This window comes from Durio zibethinus, chromosome 21, assembly GCF_047325235.1.
Source record: "Durio zibethinus cultivar Kanyao isolate XHJ-2024 chromosome 21, ASM4732523v1, whole genome shotgun sequence".
Classification (NCBI taxonomy): Eukaryota; Viridiplantae; Streptophyta; class Magnoliopsida; order Malvales; family Malvaceae; genus Durio; species Durio zibethinus.
The window spans coordinates 359,698-383,781 of record NC_143182.1 but is presented as its reverse complement, the minus strand read 5'-3'; the positions used below and the strand labels follow the sequence as shown (position 1 = coordinate 383,781).

At 34.6% G+C, this 24,084-nt stretch overlaps 2 protein-coding genes and 1 pseudogene across 4 annotated transcripts; all 3 read right to left on the bottom strand.

The window, feature by feature from the left end:
* Positions 1–3,399: 3,399 nt before the first annotated feature.
* Positions 3,400–6,787, bottom strand: LOC111305860 (cation/H(+) antiporter 2-like). Its single transcript, XM_022903721.2, has 4 exons — positions 6,319–6,787; positions 5,222–6,208; positions 4,038–4,951; positions 3,400–3,953 (listed from the first exon to the last, which is right to left on the bottom strand). Exons 1-4 carry the CDS (start codon positions 6,667–6,669, stop codon positions 3,665–3,667), a joined length of 2,541 nt encoding a protein of 846 aa, XP_022759456.2. The 5' UTR covers positions 6,670–6,787; the 3' UTR covers positions 3,400–3,664.
* Positions 6,788–7,284: 497 nt separating this feature from the next.
* On the bottom strand, positions 7,285–10,765 carry TWD1 (FKBP-type peptidyl-prolyl cis-trans isomerase family protein). 2 transcript variants are annotated; one of them, XM_022901094.2, is made up of 8 exons: positions 10,613–10,765; positions 10,243–10,321; positions 9,953–10,135; positions 9,294–9,383; positions 8,954–9,138; positions 8,713–8,835; positions 8,426–8,578; positions 7,285–7,884 (listed from the first exon to the last, which is right to left on the bottom strand). In XM_022901094.2, the coding sequence occupies exons 2-8, from the start codon at positions 10,277–10,279 to the stop codon at positions 7,558–7,560; spliced, it is 1,098 nt and encodes a 365-aa protein (XP_022756829.2). In that variant the 5' UTR covers positions 10,280–10,321; positions 10,613–10,765; the 3' UTR covers positions 7,285–7,557. The 2 variants fall into 2 exon arrangements, with proteins under 2 accessions (XP_022756829.2, XP_022756830.2); XM_022901095.2 differs by having other exon boundaries at positions 10,511–10,645.
* Positions 10,766–11,950: 1,185 nt separating this feature from the next.
* LOC111304505 (protein SEMI-ROLLED LEAF 2-like) lies at positions 11,951–22,722 on the bottom strand (annotated as a pseudogene). The gene is made up of 19 exons (XR_016331275.1): positions 22,290–22,722; positions 22,101–22,175; positions 21,762–21,877; positions 20,291–20,405; positions 20,025–20,153; positions 18,729–18,776; positions 17,694–17,869; positions 17,396–17,592; positions 16,968–17,260; positions 16,599–16,748; positions 15,997–16,488; positions 15,750–15,896; positions 14,620–14,695; positions 13,905–14,032; positions 13,567–13,767; positions 13,336–13,476; positions 13,121–13,249; positions 12,808–13,023; positions 11,951–12,104 (listed from the first exon to the last, which is right to left on the bottom strand). The product of XR_016331275.1 is annotated as a protein SEMI-ROLLED LEAF 2-like (transcript).
* Between the last annotated feature and the right edge of the window lie 1,362 nt (positions 22,723–24,084).

Genomic DNA, 24,084 nt, shown 5'->3' with positions numbered 1-24,084 from the left:
CAACCATAATAGTAATAAAAATGGTGATTTTTCCTAAAAAAATAAGCAGCCAAATAATGCCACCTTAGTAAATCGAGCTAATGTTGGTTCTTCGACTTTCAATGCTATTGATGTATCATGTCTGAAACCATCCGGTGAATCGTAAGCACAAGTAGCATATGGAGATGCAGGTGCTCCAGCCAAGAACGTAGAAAAACCAAAACTTTCTACTAGAAAGTCCGTACCTCGCACCAAAGTTCCTTTTGAGAAGGGATACAGTCAAAAGGACCGGTTGAAGTTTACTTAGAAACGTGATATCGAATTTGAATTGATATAATATTAAATTTAAATTTGATATTTAAAATTTAGTTTGAATTTGATCGAATTTTATTTTTTTAGTTCGAATTTGATTCAAGATAAAAATTTAATTTTTCGAATTCGTTCGATTAGATTTATTTAACATATAAAAATAAATTTAATTATTTATATTTGAATTCGAACTCGAGTTTTAGATATTATATCAATTAAAATAATTAAAATATATTAAAATATAAATATTCGATTAAGCTCTTAAATTACTTAAATTAATTATAAAAATATTTAAATTCAATTCGATTAATAAATTAAATTACTCGAATTCGAATTCAATTCGATAATAACAAAATCAAATTTTAATGTTATTCAATTTAAATTTAGATAATTTATGAATATTAATATATTATTTACACCCTTAAACTTATTCAAACACATCCTGACTTTACTGGTATGAGACGAACCATATCCATCCCAAGACTTTTTTGCATTTATCACACTCCTTTGAAATTGTACCGTCAACTATGCGTTTCTTCTATGTTTTACAATAAATTATGTGTGGAGGCTTATTTCAACGAGTGAAGTTAAACAAAATCATCCAGAAGGTTTTATGAGGACTGTTTTGAAAGGATATGTGTACAATATATGTCCATACATGAAGTTTCACCCTGAGGTACGGACATGAATTTCATGGTGGAAATTTTAATATTTGGCAGAATGAACCCTCTGTGCTTCGATAAATTTGTAGCATTGTTAGATTTATCTGGCCCAATTAGATAATTGGCATTTTCTCAGTGGTCGAAGTACCATGCACATGCATATTTATTATTTGCTGGAAGTCCGTCCGATGTTTCAATCATGTGCTTCTAGTTTTTGCAGTTTAGGGATGTGGCATTTATCTGAATATATATCTTCCTCTTAACTCTGTAGTTTGAAAAATTAATTCCTTTCTGTTCTTGATTCAATGAACATGCATCACTGTGTAATGTTAAAAATTGCTTTACAAATTACAATGGATCAAGCTAGAGGTCTATCAAATTGTCTGTTTTTTTTTTTCCTATAAAAATTTCGTTCTCAAATATCTTCCTCTTTTTGCCTTTTTTTTGTTTTTTTAAAGGCAACTCTTGAGGAACCATGCTGATGAGTTACAAATGGTGCTAAGAGAATAAAAAACCTATATAATTAAAGTCACTGTTGATTTTGGTCATATCCTTGTGTCAACTCAAATAGCCTTCGTTCTAATTCATTGGGTTTAGGCCTATGATACTTGTTGGTGCCGAGTTCCATAATAGGAAATATCTTGTCGTTGAGGGTGTCTCTGATTGAACATCTTTTCCCCTTAAATTTGAACATGTTACCATGAAGGTACTAGTAAAGCATAGCATGCTATGTTCGAAGACACTATTACTTATGGTGGAATGAATTAGTTAGCTATTATCAGGTACTTAAAAAAATTTATAATTATATACATGAATTTTTTAGTGTTATAATAGATATATTGTTTGTCTAGAAAGGCTTATTAACCTATTTTGACAATATTATTCTTCTCAGGTGTTGATATGCTCATGAAGAAGGCAGTGGGAAAAGACTGCACATCCTTATTCAATATCCTTCTAAAAAAATCTCTGTTTTTGGTTGAACCCTCAGGTAATGACAAAATTTTATACATGTTTTTCAGTCCCAAATAATGTTTGCATAACATTAGACTGGGATTATAGTACTTAGTTATAAACTATTTCAAATTGACATCTTTAATTTAGGATTTTTTTTTTCAATTTGGCACAGTGTTTATTAGATGCCCATACTCATTTGAGATGCTTGTGCAAGCGATGCTTAAGGTATGGGGCGGTCTTATAATCAATACCCGATATATTTGTTTTCACTTGTTTTTCAAATGGTGCCTGGAACAAAGACTCCAAGTTTCTTGGTGAAATTATAAGCTGCTTTTTTTTTTTTTTTTTCTGTCTTTTAAATGATACGGCAGTCCTTAACCTGTGTTTTAGATAAATACCATGCTTGGGTAAATGCTGAATTCTTACTGGAAAAATGTCTGGTGGGTACTTTAGATGATAGTGAAGGAGGTAATAGATGATAAAAACTGCTTCTTCAGTCAGACTCACCCTCATTGCAGCTGCCGCCAAGTATAATGTTGTTGTCAATCCTTATTTTACTTAGTGCAGGAAGAGGATGCAATCATAATATTAAAAAAATTGTCGTTCACTACTTCAGTTTCAACTTTCAGACAAACACAGATTATAATTATTGTAAGTATAAAATTTGAACTTTCATCAAATTTGAATTCGTACTCATCAAATTATGACTCCGCATGTATAGCTGAAATTAAAACTAATATTACTTTAAAATAATTGAGGAGATGAAAATTAAATATTCAAAGTAAAAATGAAAAGTTCCTTATTAGTTATTGATCTTCGAGGCCGAGGGGAAATACAAAGAAAATAAATAACACTCCTAGTGCTATTAAGCTAAAATGACAATCAAATTAATGCTACAATTTGTTTATGATTGAAGAAAGAGTTTGTCTCAATTCCACACCCTAAGAAAGTTCACTTACACTGTTTAGTTGTTTATGTTTTATTTCACTCTTCCAATTATGGGGATTAATTCAAACAAATTGATTAATTTCCCTTCTCAAAATTCCAATCCCATTTTGTAGATTTCTTTTAAAATTTTTAATAGTGGTTTTAAGGAAGAAAAGAGGGCATTCCTTGTTGAAGATAGAAATAAGATCCAGTACGACTGTGATGATGTCATTCAATATCAAAGTTTCACCAAATACCGTATGATCTGTGGGTCCAAAATCATTTTCCTAGGCTTGAATCTATTTCAAGTCCAATAAATCAAGTGGGCTAAAACACATGTAAGTAATGCCATAAAAATAAAATGCCTAAACCTAAGATCTAAAACTGTTACAAGCTGTTCAGAACTTTAAGATTGAATATTAGAATTGTTGTGAGTTGATTTAGGTTTCGTTCGGTTTGCGTTTTTATTTTTTATATTTAATATAAAGTGAAAAAACAAAAATAAAAGAATAACCGAAAATAAGGGATAAGAAAAAAAAAAAAAAAGAGTAAAAGCAACAGTGAAATTGAACCTTAAGAAATGGTTAAAATAATTAAGCTTCCCGAATGATGGATGCAGGGCCATTTAAAAGAACTTTGATCATTCTGATATCTTCAGTAGTGCCTTTGATAATCTATTCTGAAGGAATTGAACTTGTTTTTCCACGTACCTAACAGTTCTACTATGTCTATCAGCATTTAAGCTAAATCAGAAGGTTTGGAAGGGCAGCTAATAACCTAGAGATCATTTACATATATGATGTATGATGTTTTATACCTACATTTTCCGGTAACTAGTCATCGAGGAAGCCTCTATCTATCTCCGAGTGCCGATGTCGCTGGATGACCAAGATGGAACCACTGATGTCCATTTCAGAAGATGCCAAGAGATCCCCAACCGACCCCAGCTCCGGACACTCCTCCCAATCGCTCAGACCTGTTGTTAAGGGGCTGTTCCCTCGCCCTCCCTTCCCTACTATGAACAATGAATACATTTCCGCAATTTCTTTTAGAGCAGCTGCTGTCTCTAGCCCATTGCTCACATACTTCTCAATGAAACCGGCTTTACCCTGTGCCACATACCTAGTAAAAAAACTATTCTGTCATAACCAATTACAGAAGAAAAGAAAAAGGGTTTACAAAATCTAAAGGTTGGGAAGTAATTACCTGTTATAAAAGGTCTCCACAAAGGCATTGTCTATCTCGTTCTCTGTCCCGACATTTGATATTGCCATGATGACCTCCTCATCCTGGTGGGATGCATCGTTAATCCATGAATTGTTTCTACTTGATGTTGGTATGAAGCGGAAGACTGTCAAACTAACTTGACCGTGCATTGAAATTCTTTTGCTGCATGCTAAAGCCTCACGATCATCAGGGCCACCGAAGAACAATGTTGCTATGTTTTGCACAGATGGGTAGCCATGCGGTTGTTGGAACCCAGTTTGTCCTCGGTCCACAAAGATACCTACGGAACATGGGGCATGGCGAATAACCTTCTGGTTTATAGTCCTTATTTCCTCCATGCTGTTTTCCATTTTCCCATCAATTCTTTGGTGCTTGTGAAACGGAAGGAATATAATAGACACACGCATGTCCTCGGCCCCATTGCACAGATCTTCGTTTATGCTTAGAAAGGATGATACAAGTTTACTTTGGTGGATCAAAATTTTGGTCCCTGAAGTGAAGGAGTCAACAGCATCATTGATCTCTAGCACATCATTTCCACCATACTCTTCTTCATCGCTGAATTGATCACCATCTTCTAGCTGATGGTACATCAATTTACTTTTTCTTTTCTTTGGAAGCTCCACTAGATGCACCATATATGGCTTGATGGGTGCATTTGGACAGCCACCTAATGCTGACATGAGGCTAACATGCCCTGAAACATGGCGTGGGACATAGACACAAGCCAACATTCTGAGCTCACTCTCTGGATTAAGAATTTCGAGTGTGGTAGGATAATGAGCGCAAGACTCTTCTCTGTTCAATAAAATGGCGACTACTGGCGCTACGATCAATGTGTTAAGCACTACTACTGTCAAAAGAAAATTATGAACATCTGTAGCCCAGACCATCTGCAACAATTAACAACAACCATCAGCATTGATCAAAGCAAAGATGCCAGCATAAAACTCTTTATTCCTTTCATGAACAGCTAGCTTTGTACTCGTTTGTAATAATGGCTCAAATGAAACTTGAATTTCTAGATTAAACTGGACAGCAGAGTAAAATAAAGGGGTAGATTTCAGAATAGAGTTATCTCCTATCACCTTATTGTTGCCATGTATATGTATATGCATAATAAACCTGTAAATATGCAAATACATACATCAAAAGAAACTTACTTCGGGTCTTGGGGGTGTATTAATGAGTATAAGGTCGTAGTTGCCTTTCAAGTTGAGTAAGAAAGCAAGGATCAGAGACTCATTCCATGGGATCTTTAGGTAATAAGAGGCAGCAAGGGTGCCGACAATTCTAGTTCCAATGCTAACCAGGATCATGAGGACAGCGAGAGCAAGAGTCAGTTTATTAAAAAGGGTGCTTATATCAAATTGGAATCCTGTGTAGCCGAAGTACACGGGAAGAATGAAGGTATTTACAGCGTAAGTGAGTTTGTGCAACAATGTCCGAGCCATTTTGCCCTCCCTAGGGAACATCAGGCCCACCAGGAAACAACTGGTTATAGCTGTGTAGCCCATCCATTCCGTAAACAGAGACAGACTTGTAAGAAGAAACATAACAAGGAAAAGTTCGCCGTTTGTAACGAATCTATTGCTCCGGTTCCTTCTGTTTAAAATGTATGACAGATACTTGTTCACAATGATAAGAGCCAGCATGACAAGAGAAACAAGGATTGCACCTCCAAATCTATCAAGGGAGGTGAATGATTTAAGTGTACTAACGGCTACTACACATGACATTTCATTGATCAAGGAAGAATAAATTGCCAGTCGCCCTATATCAGCGGTGTCAACCTTGGATTCTGCAATCATCCGAATTACTATAGGAGAGGCTGAATTTGCTAATACTGTCAAGATAAGAAGGTAAAAGGCAAAGGGCTCACTAGTGAATCCGAATACCTTGCTAAGCAACCAGAAGAGAGGTCCGCCAAACATGCTGGCCAGGATTGAACCCCCTCCTGCAACGATACTTACAACACGAATGTTGCGCTTTAAATAAGGAAGGTCTGTTTCCAAGCCAATCGAGAACATAAAAAGCATTCGACATATGAATGAAAAAAACTGATAGTATTTTGCAGAAGAAGCCTGAATGAAAAAATCTGCAACTTTCTTTATACGGGACAACAATGAGGGGCCTGCCACAACACCAGCCTGATACACAAGACATTCAATTCAACAACACAACATAGATAAATATGCATTAAGGCAGCATGCCTTTTTAAGAATGTTTTAGATTTTCCAACAAAGATATGAATGCTTACAAGAAGTTGTGCAAAAGGTCCAGGTTGTCCCAAGGGTTTCAAGAGAAGGTGAAAGATATGAGAAATCACAAGAATGCAGGAGACCTGAAAGGTTGTTGTGATCAAGGGGTTAAATGCGTCCACAGGTTGACACACCAACTGTTCTGTTGCCTCCATTTTTTTTTTTTTTTTTAAGAATTGACAATTTCTGGTCAAGCAATTAAGTTGAAAACAGAGGTACGTCAGATGCAATCGATGCAGGTGAGCTGTGATAACTCTGTTTTTCTTTTCTTCCCCTTTCTCTCCTTGTCCCTCTGTCTGTGTATCCTTTTCTTTATGATGGAGGACCTTTGTTCCCGGAGATTTTGTCATATAAAGTCGGAGGGCTATTGACTCCTTTTTTCCCTTTCTGTTATCCAAAACAGAATCCTTCCTTGCACCTTTCTAAAATTTAGCCCCCATGCATGCTTATCCCATTTTCTATGACCAATTGTCAACCTTCATAAACACCTATAATTAAAATTAATGACTAAAATATTAAAAAAAAATCATTGAATTATTTTATTATTTTAATAAGCTCTTATATTTTTAATGTAATTAAATAAATTATTATCTTTTAATTTGTATTCAAATAAACTTTTATTTCAAACAAAATATTAATTTATGTAAAATATTTATTTAGATATAAACTAAAGGTTAAAAACTAATGTAAATTAAAATTTGAAAGCTTATTTTGATACAAGAAAAATATCAGAGCTTATCTAAATAAAGATTTAGAATTTAAGGGCTTGTTTGTTATTTTTTCCAAAAGAATAATCGACCCATGTTTAAGCACAAGAATTCAACTTCACACTAGGCAAACAAACCCATTTGTTGCCTTTTCCCTGCTTACATTGAAAAAGGAAAATTGGGCAGTTTCAAATACCAATTACAGGGATGACAGCTCTCGTGAGAAGAATGACGAGAAAGAGAAAAACAAACTTAATCTCTTTGAAAACGAGCTTCAGTGAAGCAACATAGGCTATATTATCTCGGAGCTTTTAACATTATGCAGTTTCCACGCACATATCCTCATGCATTCTGAATTTCAGAAAGCGTGTTATAGACACCGAAACCTAAAGCACTTGGTAGTCATCGACAATAACAACAACAAAAACATCTAAGATGTCAAAGCAGATGCCACCTAGAACATTTCCAATAACTAGTAAAATAATTCAAAGCTTTCATTCGAGTATTGCTTTTGGAAATTCAGAGCTTAAATTAATCAGCTTTGACTCTTTCACGCCTGAGTATGCGATAGAATAGTGACAGAAGCCATTGCCACAACAGGATTAGCCAATTAGTTCTCTTGGGTTTAGGTTCAGGTCTTGGTCCGAAAATTCCTTTATAGATCTCTTTTTGCCTCTGGTACATAGCCTTGTCATGTTCTGAAAGCAAGCGCAACTCCCTTGCAATCGCTTTGTCTTCAGGTGCATATTTGCGAGCCTTTAGAAAGTCTTCCCGTGCAGCATCTGTTTGCCCGAGTTCTGCTCTGGCCTTTCCACGTCTGAACATAGCTTTCACGTTATTTTCATCCTCTGATAATACCTGAGAGTCAAGTCAGGATCTTGTTAAAATACCAAAGATTATCATGTCCACACACACACACACACACACAGAGCCATGGAATCTCTAAGATGTTTTCTGCAGGTGAAATTCCAGTGTATAAGGATCTGCTCGGTTAAAGACATACACATTCAAGAGGTGGAATTTCAATCAAAGTGGCTGGATGTCTCCAATAGAATCATTACACAAGCTTGCTTCATATCAAGTTCAGGATTGAGACAAAAAAGACCTAAAGTCACTGTTTAGTTCTTGAAAGTATGAAAGGAAAAAAGACAAAATATCAGCAATCTTTATCCACACTGATTCTTTCCAAGAATTAAACTGCACACAGACAAGTTAATCATTTCCTTCTTCATAAACCGGCAAAATCAAGGATCAAATGGAGACAATTGCAGACTAAAGCTTGTTTTTCAAGATTTACAGATAAGCCTACACATGGCTGCCATGCAAAATAACAGATCAATAAACTTGCAGAAGCCATTTAAATAGAAAAGTGATGCTGTCAACTTGAATGTACACTTACAATGGAGCAGTGTCCAATGGCTTCTTCATAGTGCTTGAGCTTTATAAGACAAGCTGCCATGTTGAGATGACATGGATTTTTGACAGCTAAAGCCATGTCTCGATACTTCCCAAATAACTGGAACATAAAGTCATCACCCATGTACGCTATGGCCTAGCATGGGGAAAAAAAAGAAAAGGAGGAATAACCTTTAGAACTTGCCAAAATAACTAAGAAATAAAAGGAAAAAAAAAAGTAAAATTGGTATGATATCAGATTCCAATATTCAAGGAACACAAGCCTATAACCATTTCATACTGTTGCATGGCCTCCTCTAACTTATCCTCCTTAAAAAAAGCATTCCCGTCCATCTTTCTTCGATCTGCTGCACCAATTCTTTCCTCTACAGTCATGTCACCACGAGCTTTTCCCTAAAGAAGTGCCTCAGCAAGAGATGCATTCCATTAGCATCAGAAGGAAAAGCCAATTTAAAAAACTTTGAAGCTCTGCATGTAAAAATACTTGGAAAACAACAACAGAGCAACTTACTTCTTTGGTTTCATCAAACCCAATAAGCTCAACCTCATATAATAAGTCTGCCATGGGGGGAACATTTGGGAAAGAAAAGCTTCCTTCTTTTCCATAACCTAATTCCCAGCCCACATGCAGCAGCGCACGTTCACCCGACTTCATGCTTGAGACACCAATAGCCAAACCAGTCATTTCTTTTTTCTCTGCCACCACAGTAATGAGTAAACCATTAATATTAAGCTCAACAGACCAGACACCACTAAAGCAGTTTTCTATAATCACTCTAGTAAAACACATTTCAATATGAATTTTTACTAATATGAACAAAAACGGAAAGAGCAAAAAGTCAAATGGATACCTTTGCCTAAAACCAATTCAAGTGGCTGTTGTTCATGCCATGTGTCTTCAAATTTATGCTGGGTGCTTTCAGCCCATGCCCTGTAGTGCACTATTTCATATTTGCAGTTACTCGGATGTATGGGATACATACAGAATTAAGTCAATTAGCACAACTCCTTGACCTCCTATGAGACTACTAAGTGACAACTTTTGTGAAACAAATAGCTGTAGAAGTTCAAAATTAATCATTGGAATAAACATATCCGGTTACCAAAATAGTATTTTGCTCAATTAATGTGTTAAATTGAAAGAATCAGCAAAATTTCTCAACTTGTACATGACTACAGCACCAAGCTGTCAGAATCACACCCTACATTGACTTGCGCATTAGATAAGCTCAATTTAGTCAGATAACGGTTACTAATTAGTATAGCTTCATCAAGATGTTGAGTAAAAGCTCAGGTCCAAGATTCATGCATCCAGTTGGAGGCAATCAAGGTGTAATAGCACCAAACATTGAACTGAAAGTTAGACCAGATCAAACCATAACATATGTTGGTTTCATACCAATAACTGGCGATCGTTTGTGATATAAGAATTTCAGCTTTTCATATAGTCGGCTAAAAGCATGGCCAGAGAGAGAAAAGAAGCAACAATTCTCAACTTTCTGGTACTTACAGAAACATGTTGAATACTTTGATGGCTTGTTACCATGGCCTTCCTTGGTGATCTGCTTTGTTACTTTCTCGTGAAGAATTTCCACCTCAGAATCGACTTTTGGAGGTCCACTAACATCTTGCGGTGGTTCCCTATGCACAAATGCAGTATCTTCAGTAACTATTTCATTCTCACCATCTTCACCTGCGAAGAACATGACTTATGAAGTAAGGATCAAAAACTAAAATGAAGAATATTATAATATAGCATTGGTACAGCTAACTCCTATCATGCGCTTCTTGAAAAATTACCATGGGATTGACTTTGCTGCTCCTTGACATCCTCCATTACTGAGATTTACTAATCACTACCCAAAGAAGACTCAAAATTCTGCATACCCATATAACAACGAACATCAATCAGCTTCTAAATTGATCAAAGGGGTAGAATCTTTCAACGATAAGGTAAAATAGAAGAACCCAGATATTCAATTAGATTCAACCAGAATTATATTCCAAATAAAGGCAAACAATTCTTGAAAAACCAAATAAATTCTATGTGGGATCGAACTGAGCTGACCTAAATATGGGCACATTTCTTTCTTTCTTTTTTTTAACAATTTATTTGAAAAAAAAAATTGTAAAGGACAAAACAGAGAAAGTTGTTTGATCGGTTACTTACAGGAACAATAACAGCAAGCAAACCGGAGGTTACAAGAAATTAAGGGAATTTGCTGGCTTTTGAAACAATCGGAGAAGATTCTAGACGCATAGAGAGAGAGTAGAGATTAGGAGTCGGTCATTGTCTCTTCTACTTCGGCGTTTGGACTGGATTGGTATTTTTAAAAACCTATAACATTATTAAATTGGATTGGGTGTAATAATCACACCAACATTACGTTGGTTTGATGGGTAGGAAGAAAAATTAAATAAATGAAAAAAAAAAAAAAAACTCAATCGGACGACACATCTGGCCCAATTTGATTGGTCATGGCCCGATCAAGTTTGGTTCAAGCTCAATGGATTGTGAAGTTCTTTTCTAGCTCATTTGTAGCCCAAACAAATTGGGACATACCAACGTAAAAAGGTACTACTATACCATATTATATGCAACATCCTTGGAAGTATAATAGTTTTCTAATGCAATTTTAATTAGACAATGTATTTTTATTTGTAGCTAGAAGGAATGTCCACGTTTCGTTGCGGTTGGACATAATTTGTTTAATTTTTTTTTTTATTTTGTCTTGATTGGTTTTCAATAGTCATTTGATAACAAGTTTAAATGTGTAACTTAATTATGATAATTGAAGCCAATAACAAATAGGAAGGAAAAATTATGGGTATTCTTGGTAGAGTGAAAAAAATGAAATAATGATTAAAGGAAGGTGAAAAAAATAAAAAGACAATAAATTTTGGGTGTGCTAGGTAGGATATAAAAGTGAGAAAAAAATTAATGCATAAATAGAACTAATATTTTTTTTATCTTAATTATTCTTTCTTTGATTTTTATTTTTCATTAGTTATATATTGATCCCAAATTATTTTAATATATTATATATCGATTCTTAAAATTTCATTTTAGTGGGGTCAATTTATTTTAAATTTTAACTTTAATGGAATTAATTTATGATTTATTTTACACACATGAAAATTTTATGATAACCCAAGATATCCCATTTTTTTTATTTTTTATTTTAGTTTTTTGCATGGAACATTTACATACAAATAACAATGTTTACAAAAGGAAGAGGGGGAAGGAACTCTACAACCGCAAGCACGAGTGAACCTTGATGAAATGAAAGAGAGCACACGAAGGGCCACTTAAAGTCGACTTTGCAATGCATCCGAACAACAATTTAATGAGTCTTTAAGAAAAGACAAGATGAAGGCAATCAAATTTCAACCTGTTGTGGCATCAAAAACACAAAATTAGCTGGTCCCAGGGCAAATATTGAAAGCAGAAAGGTATAATGATAACTCGACTCTGATATCGACCCTAAGTTTCAACCTTCTCTAGGTATCAACAACCAGCAGCCTTTAGAAAATTGTCGTATGGGCATGTCGCAGGAAGCTGAAAGCAGGGTTGATGTTGATAATTAGTTGCACAACGTAGGCCCAGCAGATTGATGCAAAGGAACAACACCAACATCTTGATCAATAAATGAATTTTCACTCTGCAATTAAAAAACGGTCTCAACATGAAATCAAGTAGCAATATATTACTAGGGATTTAGATATGTATATATTTATACACACACACTAAATTAGTATAAACTGATAAGGCTTTAGCAATTTTGGTGAGCAGAAAGTGCAAGAAGGTGGAAAGTGGACATAGATTGTGCATGAGGAACGAGAGGAGTTATTATTATGAAGCCTTAACTGTACCTATGTTGCTACGACTCTTGATTTTTACTAACATTCCTATGTTGGACATACAGCCGACATCCCAACATGACCATTTGCCATCTGGTATGACCCTTCAAGTAAAAACTAAGAAAAAATTGAATGGGCATATGATACACTTTACACCAAATCCAAGCAAGGGGTAAACATGGCAAAATTGGTAGTCATACTGCTATTGGTGTGTGTGCACAGTGGAAAATTGCAGCGGCTGTGGTTATTCGATAAAGAGGTTTATTATCAATTATCGCTAGGAGGGAGGTCCCATCATTTGGTCATATGAATTTTAAACTCTCTCCGAAGGTTGCTAGGGAGCATGATTGGTAATGCTAGGTACAGAAATTTATATGAAAAAGCCCCTAAATTCCAATTACTGGAATGTCCTTCCACTATTTCAATAGTACTTAGGAAAAGAACCAAAATAAACGTTTTGTTTGAATAAGAAATATTTGATGTGGCCACTAGACAAGTTAGTACCTTCAAGGAACCTGATTCAATATGATAAAGAGGCTGGACCTCCTTTGCAGAAATGCTCACTAAACTTTCTCGATTCTGTTGAGCACTCAATAAGGCAGACATCTTCTGCTGCTTTCCCACAAGAAGGGCCTCACAGTGGCCAGCGATTTCACTGTAAGGCATGTCAGGGGGTGTTGAGACTGAGGATCTTCCAACTTGATCTGCTGTCTCTGAAAGCTGCAAAATAGATCAGAAATAAATTTGATTATAACTGTCATTTCCTACACATATGCCAGTAGATTAACATACAGCATTAGTCAATGGAATGACTCACTGCATCAAGAAGTTCATCAACACTCAGGAGACTTCGAGGTTCAAGTGCCAAACATGTGTCATTACCTGTTTGACCTTTCAATGGACTAGGCAAAACATCATCATCTGCTGTGAATAACGGAGACTCAACCTGGACATTCACAACATTATGCACTTGGTGTGAAATTCATGAAAGAGATTATGGAGCGGGAAGAATTGAAGGCAAAAGATAATTGCCTTTTCTGTAGATTGATTATCTATTGATCCAGATTCATATGTTTGTGCAGGTGTCTCCGTGAACAGACGAGTTCCAAGTGGACATCCATCATCAGGGATGAAATTACTAAGCAACTGCTTTCTTATTTTGGATGATTCTTGCTGCCAGAATGATTTTAAATGTTAGTATGTCATCCTTACTCCCTAGTGTGAACCAACGTTTTAGTTACAGCAAACCAATAAAGGCCATACATCAGACAAATTTCCAAGAAAGTTCACTATCATTGTTGCAAATGACTCTTTAGATTGGTTATCTGCTATTTCTATTTCTGAAAGTGACTTCAAGGCATCTTCATTGTCTTCTTTTGATCCATATACTTTTCCTGGATGCTCTACTTCAGTTTTAGCAGTCTGTAACTTGCAATCATCGACCAACTGCAGAAATGGGTCAACCTTAAACAAAATCATAAGAGTATAAAGTTAGATAACCATTAAATTTCAATATATTTCTATATGATAATGTGATGTGTCCACAAAATCAGATTAAGAAAATAAACCAAGAAAATCCCAATCAATAGTGCTGCACCTACTATTTTCTCTGTAAGTGAAGCTTTAGCACAAGGGAAAAGTGGGGGAATGTTGTAGGCTTTTGATGAGAAGATGATCATAGAAGTAGCAAGGATAAAGAGGGACCTCCGGTGTGATGGCTGTAGTGGCCCTATGAAAAAACAAGAGACTTCATCAGATGAAGAGATGGATCCAGAAGTTGCATCTCAAATGATGATTATCCATGAGGTTCATTAAAATTTAAGGATATAGGTCTACACAATTATCCTAATTGGCTCTGATTTTTTTTACCTTTTCATTTCTTTCCCCAAACACTAGTTTGAGAATTTGAATTTTCTCCCTCTTTTTGAATTTGCTCTCTAATTTTCTTTCTATAGTTCTTACTCAAGTAATTTAGTTTCAGAGCTACATCAACTTAGCAAGATGTAATTATTCTCAAAAGTAAAAAAATCAATTGTAATCACACTATTACTATCAAAATATCATTAAGAAAAAAAAAAAACAATTGATCACTTAAACTGAATTAAAACAGAGTTACATGTAGCTTTATAATTTATTTTCAATCATTCTACTGGTGTTTAAGATCACTATATCTCAATATGCCAGGAGAATGAATTGGAAACTCTGAAATTTTACAGTCATATCACTCTTTTAGATTGAGCATAATATGACACAAAGGCTTTTGGGAACTTGAGTTGAAACAGATGATAATTTGTACAACTTGGAACCAGGGCCTACCTCCTCTTCCTAGAGATATGCTTCTTAAGGAAAAGGCCAGCTGAAAGCTTCGAATCATAGCCTCATTACAGGAGTTCTACATAACATAATGCATTGTAAGAAAACCAACTGAATGAAAGCAGTGAACTATCTTTTGAAGTATAGCTAAGAAAAACAGTAACAAATACTATTTAACAATAAGAGACTTTAATAGTAAATTATGTTAGAAAAGATTCATTAAAAATCTTATAAAGCCATATTTGTTTCCCAATTATTTGAAAACCTTAACTCTAGCAACTGAAACAACAGTGTACATGAACCATTCACAATTTAAAAAAACTGTAAAATACACAACTCTCAAACAAACAAAGCCAGCCTTTGTGAAATGTGGATGGTCATGGTTTTTACCCACCACATCAAGATGCATTACCTTGCAACTATGGTCCTTTCAGTGGCTTCTAATTAATCAGAACATTACTCTAATGTATACCTTCTCAAGTCTTTATTGCTAAGAGCAAAGCAACTTAATGAGCTACGCTAATAACTTTATTAATAGTGTTACACCTATATTGGAGAAATAGCATTAACCAAGCAGCTATTGTATAAATTTTTTCACTTCATCTAGAAATTCATATTGTCCTTGGTCCCAGTTGCAAAAGGAAACTCTAAAGCATCATTAATTGACTGGAGGTTTTTTTATCTGTCGATCCTCTGCAGAACCAATGCATGTATCTTTGCTCAATACACCCAATAGTGTGCCTACAGCAATGTCAATATATTTGTTTAAGCATGACCATAACAAGATACTTAACATGTTCATTATCTTCCTTAGGTTCCACCTCACACAAATCAAGTGATTGTTGGCTGAAAACTATTTAAAACTTGATCCAGCCAAATAAGAGGAAGAATCAGTCAACACTCAACAGCCATAAATGTTTTACTCCCCTATGCATCATAATGCAAAACTATAATAGACAGAAACACACATATGGGCACATGCATGCATTTATTTCTGTATGTATGGATGGATGCATGGCAAACAGACAGCAAAAAGAACTTGTTAAGAAAGTATATAGAAAAAGGAAGGATAAACCAAATCCATCATCAGTTATAATTATAGTGTTACTAATTTTTCAAGAATGATGTAATACCTTGGTCCGTGCAAATAACAACACCAGGCTATAGGTATGAGAAATTGCTTCAAAATTTTCAGGCCTATTTAAAGGAGAGATGGATTGTGCCCAGATAGATGAAAGCATCAGAGTTATTTGATGACTGCTTAAACGAAGAGGTAAAGCCTGAGATGGGTTGAGAAGAAAAGGAAAGGTCATGTCAAATAAAGGAAAAGAAATAATTTTGTGCATGGCTGATTGAAAGGCAGGAACATGAATGCATAACTGGAACTTCAACTGAATTACTCATTGATTTTTCATCTTCTATTGTAGCTGATGGATTCATCTTTACACTATAAGCTCGGCTGTAACTTGACTTCAACCTGTTCAGAATGGTCTGGCTTTGGATCTTTGCACTGTCACTGTCAACAATTTCATTTGTGGTTACAATTGAAGGTTGCCTTTTAGCATAGTTCAAACTATCTTGCATCGAGACGCCATTGATGTTTCCAACCTTGTTGTCTACAACCTTTTCTTTATCTTCCTCACCTAACTTCTGAAAGAGTGCAGCCGAAGAAGAAAATACAGATACAGTTCTTGAGAGTGTCTTTTGCATATTAGTGGCCTTGTTTGAAAAAGGAGTAGCAGCAGAAGGAAAAGGGTAAACAGATGCTGGAACCAGAACAACGGAAAATATGCGGTGAGCACCAACCCTTGTTTCATGGTCTGCACAGACCATTGCTAGAAGTAATTGATGAAACAATGCCTCAGGAAAAGCCTACAAATTTTCATATTTAGAAGAAATGAGGAAAAGATAAGGAACTAAAATAGAAGATACACAATCTCCTGCACAATACTAATATAATTAGATGGTAAATGTTGCCTTGCCTTGTTTTGGTATGACAAATTTGGAATTGATGTCATAATTTGAGCAGTACGATAAACTGCAGTTATCAAGGTTCTGGCCATAAGAGTAATGTTTGGCATGTTCTCCAACATCACAGCCATCATATCAAGGACAGGACCTGCATCCCCAACCTGCCTTTGCAAGGTATCTTAGTTATGCATTTATTTTAAAAGAATATTACCAAGTTGCAACTACAATATCATGAAGATATCGTATTATTGAGTTAGGATTATAATTATTTTGCTGGTATGTTAAATCCTATTTGAATCAACCATATATAAGTTAAATCATGTTTCAAAATAAATGATGTTTTATAAACCAGTTACCAAAAAAGTGGAGAATAAAGTGACCTTATGTGATAATTGAACAAGGCACTCATCTACTGCTGCTCGAAAATTTTGGTTGTATTGAATCACCTCAGCTCCCAGACTGGAATCATCAAGTAAGCAATGTATGCTTTTCCGTAGGTGTCTTGTCATATAGGTTAATGCACCAATTATAGCCACGGATGGCTGAACTTTTGTTTGTTGAGCAAGGGAAGTGGCAACATCCACAATATGTAGCTGCATACTGGGCTTCTTCAGAACATTCTTGTGGTCAAGATGCTTTACTAAGATGGACAACAAAAAGTGTGTGTTTTCCCCTGTATAATTAACAAAACAATCACTTAAAATCACACCAAAATTCTCCCAAAAGATGACAATTAGTTTTAATGGAGAGAAAGGCTGCTTAAGCTTTCAAGGAAGCAATTCATATCAATGTCAAACAAGCTAAATACCACATTTCTCTATTATTAACTGCATGTCCTGCAAGACAAAAAGAGCTACACCATGCTGGGTAGACCATAGTTCCTCATTGTCAAAAAACCGAAACAAAGATTCCAAGACACGTCGGACAGTTGTGGCTTCCTTGGCTAACTTAGCCATGTTATGCAGGCAAACTCTTGACCAAAATTTGGGATTCTCAGCTTCCTCCCTGTAATATTAATGGGGAAAAAGGGGACTGCACATTAGTCATTAAGCATTCCATATGTACAATGACCACAGCAATTGAAAAATTGTGACAAGAGCAATTACAAAGACACATGAACTTCTCCAGTCTCACTCACAATACTCCTCCAAGAAAGCGTTGTCATGGCATCTGTGGAAGAGAAATTGTCTTCAGCACAGCCATCCTGTATATCTTGCTTGTCATGATTAACAGTATCTGATGTTTCCAAACCTCTGTAATTTTCCAAGACTGCTGAAACAACCTGGTGTTTTAGGGGAAGCTTTAAGCAACCTTAAACAAAGTATATCGGAACATGAAATTTGAAGCACATGACACAAACAGATACTAACCAGTGCAGTGAAGGTACTATATAAATTCCCATACATAACATTCTACTGCTAAAATGTCTATTGTAGATAACATCATAACACACACAGAAATCAAAGCAACTAAGTAAATTTTTTTCAACCTGATTATGAAATATTCACATTACCGGTAAAGTTTTAAGTTTTCTTGTGGCTTTAAGGTTACTTTTTTATTAAGTTAATCTAGGATTCCCTGATTTTTTAGGGTACAAGTGTAGTATATAGATTCCAGATGAAAGTGGGTAAGAATCTTAGTTTAATGGAGTTTTTATATCCACATTATTAGTCAAAGTTGGTACATTGGCATAAGAGTCTTAGTGGAGTAAGATTAAATTATTACGACTTTATACTGATTTTAGTAAGTCAAAGTTTCTAACATTATGCTATTTTTTGGTTTGGAGTAACAGCCTTATACGTGTGATTGCTTTCACCTAGGTGTATTACTTAGAATCCTACATTTGATCACCAAGAATATTTTGATCCATTTATTTGTTCTTCTCCAGCTTAGTTTCACACATGAAAGGTGCAATCAATCCTGTTTAAAACACCTTCAGAGTGAGCAGTTCCTGTTTTGCTAAGAAATACAATCTCCAAATCTAGCTCCCAATTCTTATCTCAATTTAGTGCTGAAATTTTAAACTGCAGCAGCATTGCATTCCATTTCACATCATGGTGCCAAGAGATTGGAATGCATGGAAAATTAATTTAAGGAGAAAAATTAAAGAAAAATTAAGTAAAGGGTTCCAAAAAACTCACATTATCAAATTCAGCTGAGACATGAGAGAACTCTCCCATGAACCAAACCTGTAAAAAGAATAATTAGAAGATTGTGGAAGGAGTTAATCCTTTTTTTGTTTTTTGGTTTCTGTTAATTGAGGTTTTATTATTCTTTCTCCTTGTGGTGGAAAATTAAATGATCTAAAATCTAATAATAAGTAGGACAAATCATTGTAAATAAATTAGTAATAATATTATAAACAAAACAACAAGACCAAGGATCATTTTGAACTATGTAATAATGAATTCTATGGAAACTTGACTAGAGAAGCAGAAAGGATCAATTTGCATCAAATACCTAAACGAAAGAAGCAAAAAATTACCATACAATTCCCGAAGATACCATTGTTGTTAACAGAGATTCCACTATTTTCATGTTCACGTATGATCAAACTTATGGTATCAGCAATCTAGTAGATAAGACAATTTTCTGCACCAATTTTAACTTTTAAATCCTCACCAGTCACCTCTCACACCCACACTAATTGAAACTTTGTCCCTTTTAAGGTAAAATTTATTAAATCATAAAGAAAATGGTACAAGTAACCAGAGTACAATCACATAGCATAAGAAGTGTAAAAGATAGCACAAGTTCATTAAAATGCCTAAGATCAAAGACACCAATGGACCTAAAAATGAGCAATTGAAATAAATTTGCTAAATAGGAGAAAATAACAGAAAAGAGCTCTCCTAAGCTACAATTAAGATGGATAAAATATATATGGCAGAGGGAATACAAATATGGAGAGATGAACAAGAGAAAATAATGGAAAAGTAAAGGGATAAACTACTGATTTCCTAATTGGATTGAGATGTTTTCCCATCTATTGAATATATGTTGTCCCTGTATGCTCCTTCCACTGGGCCATTTTGACAGAACCAATTAGTTACGACCTGGACTCCTACAGAAACAACAAAATCTACATCCTAACTGCCCTTCAGGCATTACTTAGAACTTCAGTACACAGTTTGCTCCTTTTTTGTGCGTGTATAGGCCCAAATAACAAGAAAAAGGAAAAATAATTCTCGTTAAATAATCAAGGATCATGGTCCTACAAAATTCTTAAAGCATACAGGGGAAGAAGGGCCACAAAATTCCAGAAAACAAGTGGATTTCAAATTCATACTTAAAGTGATTACAGGAGGCAAAGTTCAAAGAAACGAAACCTGGAGATGGTTATGAGAAAAACTAGCATAACATTCCTATTAGTCCAAAGGAAATCACTAAAAACAGTGGGGGTTTAGGTAAGATTTTCAATAGCTACAGAAAATTACCACAGATGAAAGGGTTTGGAGACCAGCAGCATGCAAACGTTGTACCCTCCTCTCCTCTCCCATTTCTTGAGCTATAAGACAAAGTTTCGGAATCAATCCATCTAAGTTGAACATATAAGTACCATCCCTCTGGCTAGTCAAAAATAGTGAAAGATTAGAATGAAGGGTTTCACAGGAATTAGAAGAAGCTTGAACTTTATGTAGTAAAGTACTTCTTGAGATAAAGAAGTGATTCTATAAAGTGGCAACAATCTACCAACACCTACCTGATTATTCACAAAAACAAAAAGAGCTTGGCATCCCAATACACGCGTATCGTCCATTCTTGTTTGATCTAGCAGGATTTCTACAATGCTAAGAAAGCTACTTGCAAACAATGGCCTGCAATATAGTATATAACAACAAATCAACTAGTTGATTGATATGCTTTTAGTGCTCTAGACATATATCTAGAACTTTCCAATAATATTTTGTTGTTAAGGCTGCATTTGCTTAAATTGTTTCCTCAAATTTCAAGAAAGAAGCATTCTAACTTTCTATAGTCCAAAATAAAAAGACCACCAAGAAAAGAGATATGCTTTCAAACTAAATTCTTGTTTCAACATCTCTTTTCACAAGTGGGAAGGAAAAAAGGGGAATAAAGGGAAGGAGAGAAGTTTTTTTCTTTTTTGTCAGAAACAAATCAATCACGTAGAAGCAAAAAATTAGAGATTCAAAACCGGACACTTGCATGCCTAGCCAACTGCATTAAGATTTCTTGTTTTAACCCAAGAGAAATTCTGGTTGGTAAAAGTACTCAGTTGGCCTACAAATATCATTATCAACTTCATCATATATTTGTATGCATGGTGCTATCCTTACCTCCATCTAAATGCTGTGGCAACTTATTGATGCCCACATAAAAACTATTAGCTACTCCTTTTTTACCTCAATGGAGGTTAGATGATATAGCCCTACAGCAGAAAGCACTATCTAAGATTGTCAGAGTATGTGTCAAAAATGAATATACTACAAATGTCATGACCCAAAATTTAAAAAATGCACTTCAGTGCATTCCTTATTGCGTGTAGGCATAATGACATGATTATACTTTTAAGGTTCCCCTTGACCAAATAATGACTCTACTTAAAATTCGAAAAAATTATAACAAGGTTTGTTCCTCATGATATGTTGATCAGAAAATTGTAAAATATCCTATAAACTTGCAAAGAAAACTCTGTTTCAACGTATCAGTCCATTGTCATTCAGAAACCAGAATATCAAGTGGGAATGAATACTAATCTGATAATGAGAGCTTTGTCGGACTCTTAGAAAGTGGAGGTGAAGAAAGAGAAGGCATGTCTTTATTATCAGCTTACAGTTCACATGACTTGCTTTAATTTTTTTTCCTTTTTACCTTATACTGCAGTCTGACCCATTAGACTTCCAAACTTCACCGAAATCTTATCCATATAGAGTTATTGCTGAACATAGCTGCTAAAATTAATTTGAAAAAAGGGTCATAACCAGGCCAACTAGAAAATGACTTAATATCAATCAACCCGAGAGATTAGCTCCTAAGGTATTTGGTTTCAAAATATCATAGCATGAAGATTTAATGACCTGATGATGGTCATAAACATTAACTAATAAGCTTGAATTTTTTTGCGAATGCAGCATGTGATCAATGCAAATGGACCATAGAGTAGTACCGTATGACCTTATTGCATACTCACATTCATATGAAAAGGAACTCACATTTGCTCCTTACAAGAAACCATCAGCTTCCTGTAGATATACACAATAATTTTTACAGAGTGAAATTGCTCACTTCGCAAATTCCTGTAAAATTTCCGCTCCAATGAACTTGTTATCTGATTCCAAAAAATAAACAAATCAGAAGGTTGAAAATTAGGTTTTGAACGTCAATAGTAAATAAACAATAAGATTAATTAGAACCAAAAACACAGCGAAAACCTCAATGAAAACTAGCAAGGACAAGATTAAATCAAGAACATCTCAGTTACTGGATGTGTAAATTAAAAATTATCTAAAAATGAAGATTTCAGGACATGAAAGAAAGAAGCATTAGCGTACCTTTGGAATACGAAGAGGGTTCTTGGAAACATATTCACATAATTTACTGATCATTCGTTCATTGGGTTGTCCATCCTATCAGTTATCATTCAAGCAAAAAAAAGGAAAAACAAATGATTAGTTCCACTCAAATTGTTACAAAATTTCCAACAAGTAAATAGAAAATAAGATGAGAAAAAAGGCAGAAACCGGAGATCGAGGAAAAATATTGGCGAGAAATTTCTTGTAACGTTTGACAGGATGCCTGGATCTGGTGCTCAAGGAAGGGCAAAAAAAGCACAAACTCCCGCACACAGGCATCACTCCCGTCGATATCAACGCCATTTCCGTTCAAACAACCATACGCCTATCTCTCTCTCTCTCTTTCTTTCTCTTTATAAAATATTGTTTATATAATATCATTTACAAGCTGGTTAAAAAGATAACGACAGAGATCGATGTATAAAGTGGAGAGAACTAATTCTCTGGGATCGGACGGATGGAGGAAGAGAATGGCCGAGAAAGTCTCACCGTAGGGAAAATGTCCTCTCTCTACTATTATATGCCGTGGTCTGTGTATTTATAGTCTCCGCTTTGTGAGTTGCAATCTGACAAGCCAGTCAGGAGCGGTAATTGATTATTATTATTATTGTTGTTATTATTATTATTGTTATTATTATTATTAATTGGGTTTAAAATAAAGTGTCAAGCCATATTGGTCCGTGTAGCAACGGCTAAAAATTTGAAGGTCGGTGGCGACATGGGCCCGTACAAAAACCCAGTTTAATATTCATGGGCCCATCAATGGCAAAACTACGGACTCTACCGAAACCTGGGACTACTTCTGATTGCATGGTGGAAGTCCATACGTAGGAACCATCAACCTTTTAAATTTACACTACTTTTTTAGGTTTTCTACTTCTACAATTAATTCGACTTTTGTGGATCATTCCCCCTTTAATTTTTGTTAACGAAAAAAAATGCTAATTTTGATCGGAAAACTCTAGCTTAGATATGAGAGAAAAGATTATATATATATATATATATTTTTACATGCATATAATTAATTCAAGTTATGTAGGTATTTTTGGGTTAAGTATTTTATTCATGAGATAACTAAATAAAGAAAATTTATAAACTCTTGATGAGAGTGAGACCATCGTACGTTATTTGGGATGTGCTTGGCTTCAGTAAAACTGTTAGAAAAAAAAAAAAGAATAAAAATAAAAAAAAATTTTGATTTTGAAATATGAAGAACGTTTTTTTAAAGATAATTATACATTTAAGATATAATAAAGTCTCAAACTCTCTAATTAGAAGCAGTGAAAATAGTTATACTAAAAAATTTATTTATAAAATATGGTTATTACTTTCTATATAATCATAACTTTTATAAATAATAATCTATTTATATTTAAATAGTTATAACCATTTGTCATATGATAATTATTTCTACTCAAACATAATTATTTAAAATATAAATAAAATTAATACAAAAATTAATTTTATTCATCAATAATTAAATCTTTCTATCAAATATGAGATGTACCACATTCTAAACTACCAATAATCCTCCACTAGTTTGGAATGTTGGTGTTTAATTTTTATCTTTCACACAAATAAATATTATGAATACAAGAAGGTATCTTTCAATTTAAACATTCAATTAGCATATACATATTAGAATTCTAACGAAGTTGATAGTATCCACAGATTAAATCTCAACTCCTAGTGTTATAATTGAAGATATAACACATTATAATTATTTATTCTCCTGTCAGAGGTTTATAACCGTTTTTGGTACTATTATGACCATGTACTTATCCTATTCATAAACATTTACAAAAGAGACCCAAATTTTTCTTGTTAAAGCGTCACCACTTCTATATTTATATAAGTAGAGTTTTCATTATATCTCTATTACTTTAGACATTTAAAACTCCATTAAAAATATAAAAACTTCATTAAAAGTATAAAAACTCATTCTCTCCATGCAATGGATCAC

Excerpts from the sequence above, each read along its gene's own strand:
- LOC111305860 (XM_022903721.2), bottom strand. The coding sequence starts at position 6,669 with ATGACAAAATCTCCGGGAACAAAGGTCCTCCATCATAAAGAAAAGGAT. Across the intron at positions 6,209-6,318 it reads GACCTTTTGCACAACTTCTT|GCTGGTGTTGTGGCAGGCCC; the intron begins GTAAGCATTCAT and ends CTTGTGTATCAG. Across the intron at positions 4,952-5,221 it reads ATACACCCCCAAGACCCGAA|ATGGTCTGGGCTACAGATGT; the intron begins GTAAGTTTCTTT and ends TAATTGTTGCAG.
- TWD1 (XM_022901094.2), bottom strand. The coding sequence starts at position 10,279 with ATGGAGGATGTCAAGGAGCAGCAAAGTCAATCCCATG. Across the intron at positions 9,139-9,293 it reads TGAATTGGTTTTAGGCAAAG|AGAAAAAAGAAATGACTGGT; the intron begins GTATCCATTTGA and ends CTGTGGTGGCAG. Across the intron at positions 8,579-8,712 it reads CCATGCAACAGTATGAAATG|GCCATAGCGTACATGGGTGA; the intron begins GTTATAGGCTTG and ends TCCCCATGCTAG.